This window comes from Tupaia chinensis, unplaced genomic scaffold (assembly GCF_000334495.1).
Source record: "Tupaia chinensis unplaced genomic scaffold, TupChi_1.0 Scaffold138060_1, whole genome shotgun sequence".
Lineage (NCBI taxonomy): Eukaryota > Metazoa > Chordata > Mammalia > Scandentia > Tupaiidae > Tupaia > Tupaia belangeri.
The window spans coordinates 399,749-403,821 of record NW_006197961.1 but is presented as its reverse complement, the minus strand read 5'-3'; the positions used below and the strand labels follow the sequence as shown (position 1 = coordinate 403,821).

Sequence of the window (4,073 nt, the reverse complement as noted above, 5' to 3'; positions counted from 1 at the left end):
GACCGCCGGGAGGGGGCGCTGCTGTGTGCCGGCGCGCCAGGCCCCGCCCGCGCGCGCGTCTGGCGCCCCCACCCCTGCCGGAGAAGGGGCGTCGGGCCCCGAGCGTGTCTCCCCAAGGCTCACCTGCTGCTTTTCCGGGGCAGGGGTAAATCCTTCTGGAAGGCAAAGGGGCGAAAGGATGGAGGTCTGTCGTTGCCCGAAAGACCTCTCAGCTCCCTAGCGGAGCAGAAGCCGGGTGGGGCAGGCCCTCGCCAGCACCATCCACTTCTCTCCTGGCCTTGCACTGAGGGCCGGGCGCCTTTGGGGAGGAGATCCTAGAGCCAGTCCTCTCCGGACCCAGCAGAGAGCAACACAAGACCAAAAAACGCCAGAGGGGCCCATTATGGAGCTCCTACGTTGGCATCTCAATGCCGGCCCCTCAGTGTGCGTGAAACAGGAGTCCTTATTAGCAAACCGTTTCTGAGCACCTACTCTGTGCCAGGCCCTACCCTAGGCACTGAGGATGCAGCCCTGAATAAGACAAATGGTGGCAGGGTGGTTGGGCTACTGGACTCTCACATGGTAGATCGTGGTTCGAGCCCTGGACTGGGTGACTTTCTCTTAGTCTTGTCAAATTGAATTCTAATAAATGAATAAAATTAAATAAATAATTCTTCTTTCCGGTCTCGCATTTCAAAGCAGATGCTAAACAAGACTAAGGTACAAATAAGTAAAGATAACTTTAGACAGTAAGAAGTGTGAATAAAACTACAATAAGGTGAGACCCAGCCTGTGGTGTGGGGGTTAAAGTGGCTGGATTCCACATGGCCGCCTGGAGGTGGAGTCCTGGACCCAGTGGCTTGAAACACACCAGGTGTGTGTGTACCCCAAATCCCAAGAGGAGAATGGAGGAGAAGGGATCGTGGTGGTGTGGCCATCCCCTTGGGGGGAGCTTTCTCACTTTCCCTTTCTCTGTCTCTCTCTCTCTGGAAGTGCACGTGCCCTATGGCAAAAACATTTAAAAAAAAGAAGGAAAGAAAGAAAAGAAACACACTGGGTGGTGTACTAAGTGGGCACACGAATGCCCAAAATCCTGAAAAGAGGAAGAGGTGGAGGAGAAAGAATTTCAGTGTGACCACTCCCCACAGGGAATGCTTTCTCACTTTTTTCTCTTTCTCTCTCTCTTTTTTTGAGAGGTTTTTGCACATGCCAGAAAGACAGAGAGAGACAGAGAGACAGAAAGTGAGAAATCACCCTCCAGGGAGGATGGTCACGCCGCAATCCCTTCTCCTCCATTCTCCTTGCAGGATCTTGGGCACGCACGCACACACGCCCAGTGTGAGTTTAAGTCACCAGGTCTGGGACTCGAACCACGGTTGACTACATGGGCGTCCAGCAACATAGCCATTATGCCAACTACTGGTCCCTCTTCTTTCTCTCTCTACCTGTCTCTCTGCAGTGAGCTCACTTGTCCTCTAGCAAATGAAAAAAAAAAAAATTAGGGCCAATAGGTGGCTCAGAGACTAAAGTCGCTGGATCCCACCTAGCCAACTCTGCCATCCAGGTCCCAGACTTGCCAAACTTCCCAGGCACATGTGCCTGTGTGACCAACATCCCAAGAGGGGAACGGAGGAGAAGGGACTGCCGCATGGCCATCTCCGTGGAGGGTGATTTCTCACTGTCCCTCTCTCTCTGTATTTCTCTGGTGAGTGCACGTGCCCTATTGCAAAAACTAAAATCAATCAATCAACAGATAAACAGGGTGACAGAATGGACGATGGTTGGGAGGGGACGCGTGATCAGAGAGGACGGCTCTGCAGGCTCTGCAGTCACCTACAGAAGTGATTGTGAAGCTGGTTGCTGAAAGCAAAGAGCCAGCCATGGGAGAATCTATGGGGAGAGCATTTTAGGTAGAGGGAACTTCAAGGGAAAAGCCTGCAGGCAGTCAGGAGCTTAGCTTGTTCAAGCATGAAAGAGTGAATGGACGAATACATGAATGAACGAATCCCTCCGCTACACAATGGCGGATCTACTCCACTCCCAGCCAGGCTCACAGAGCTGGGGGGCGGGCCACGGGAACGCGGTGTCTCAGAACTGAGGTTTGAAATAGGAACCGGGGGTGGCTGCATAGTCTTTTCCAATCATGGCCATGAAAATCTTTGGTGGCTGGGACCAGCAGTTAGCATAATGGCTATGTCGCTTAACTCCCATGTAGTCGACCGTGGTTCGAGTCCCGGACCCGGTGACTTAAAACTCTCGCCGGGCGCGTGTGCGTGCGTGCCCAAGTTCCAGAGAGGAGAATGGAGAAGGGATTGCAATGTGGCCATCCCCCCTGGGGGGTGATTTCTCGCTTTCTATCTCTCTGTCTCTGTCTGTCTGTCTGGTAAGCGCACGCGCCCTATAGCAAAAAAAAAATCTCAAAAAAATAAAAAAAGAAAAGAAAAAAGAAAATTTTCGGGTAGCTACTAACTTCATGTCCCATGTGTTTGTTTGTTCGTTTCCAATTTATTTATTTATTTTTAGGTGTTTGCCAAGGGCCCAGGCACTGGCTGGAGAGAGACAGAGAGACAGTGAGGAGGAAAGTGAGAAATCACCCTCCCTTCTCCTGGGAGGATGGTCACACCACAATTCCTTCTCTTCCATTCTCCTCCTGGGATCTTGGGCACACGTGCACACAGCCAAAATGATGTTCTTTTTTTTTTTCTTTTTTAAATAAATTTTTAATGATTTAATTTATTGTTTTTTAAAGAATTATTTTATTTAACTTTATTGATTTATTTATTTTAATTAGACCAGCGAGAGACAGAAAGACAGAAAGCAAGAAAGTAAGCCACCAGGTCTAGGACTTGAACCACAGCAGGCCATGTGGCAGTCCAGCGCCCTTAACCACCATACCATATGCTGGTCCTATGATTATTATTACTATTTTTTAAAAGAATTGTTTTCTTTAACATCAATTATTTATTTGTTTTCATTTGACCAGAGAAGGACAGAGTGGGGGGGGGTGGGGAGGCGTGAGGGCAAACTGCCAGGTCTGGGACTTGAACCACAGTTGGTCATGTGGGAGTTCAGCACCCTTAACCACCGTACCACCTGCCAGCCCCTGTTATTACTTTTTTTTTTTTTTAATTTGACTGGAGAGAGACAGAGACAGAGAAGTGAGAAAGGAAGTCACCAGGTTCAGGACCCAAACCATGGTCAGCCATGTGAGAATCCAGTGTCTTAATCACCACACCACCAGCCAGCCCCCAGAGTGATTTTCAAACTACTGGACTTGAGTAGTCGTCCAGGACTCGAACTATGGTCTGCCATGTGGGAGTCCAAAGCTTTAACTGCCATGCCACTTGCTGGCCCCCATGTGTCCCCCCCATTTGAAGGCTGTGCTCATTTGCCAAGCACTCAGGAAATTACTACAAGGACCTGGAATTAAGAGGTCTTGGTGTGGGACCGGACCAGCAGTTAGTATAATGGCTATGTTGCTAAACTCCCATGTAGTCGACCATGGTTCGAGTCCCAGACCCGGCGGCTTATACTCACGCCGGGCGCGTGTGTGTGCGTGCCCAAGATCCTGAGAGGAGAATGGAGGAGAAGGGATTGCAGCATGGCCATCTCTCCTGAGGGGGGTGGGGGTGATTTCTCACTTTCTGTCTCTCTGTCTTTCTGGGAGCACATGTGCCCTACAGCAAAAAGCTCTGAAGAAAATTTTTTAAATAAAAGGAGGTCTTGGTCCTTTTTCCAAGCCTAGACCAGGGACAGGAGGCATCACCTTCTAGCTGTTTCTGTGTCCACATGCTGAGGTCAAATGAAGAGGGTGAATAGGGGTGCAGGTGGACAGACTTGGATGAGTTTCAAAAGGTCTGTTAAAAGCGGGAACCAGCAGTTAGCGTAATGGCTATGTTGCTGGACTCCCAGATGGTTGACCGCGGTTCGCGTCCCAGACTTGGTGGCTTAAAACTCACGCCGGGTGCGTGTGTGTGCGTGCCCAAGATCCTGAGAGGAGAATGGAGGAGAATGGAGGAGAAGGGATTGCGGCGTGACCATCCCCCCTGGGGGGTGATTTCTCGCTTTCTGTCTCTCTGTCTCTCTCTGTCTGT

The 4,073-nt window shown here is 50.3% G+C and overlaps 1 protein-coding gene across 1 annotated transcript in view; it reads right to left on the bottom strand.

The window, feature by feature from the left end:
* Positions 1 to 4,073, bottom strand: part of MAST1 (microtubule associated serine/threonine kinase 1) — a 49,330-nt gene that overhangs the window by 38,914 nt on the left and 6,343 nt on the right. The window contains exon 2 of the mRNA XM_027776773.1: positions 124 to 155. Coding sequence (XP_027632574.1) covers positions 124 to 155 — 32 coding nt within the window. The remainder of the gene's footprint in view (positions 1 to 123; positions 156 to 4,073) is intronic.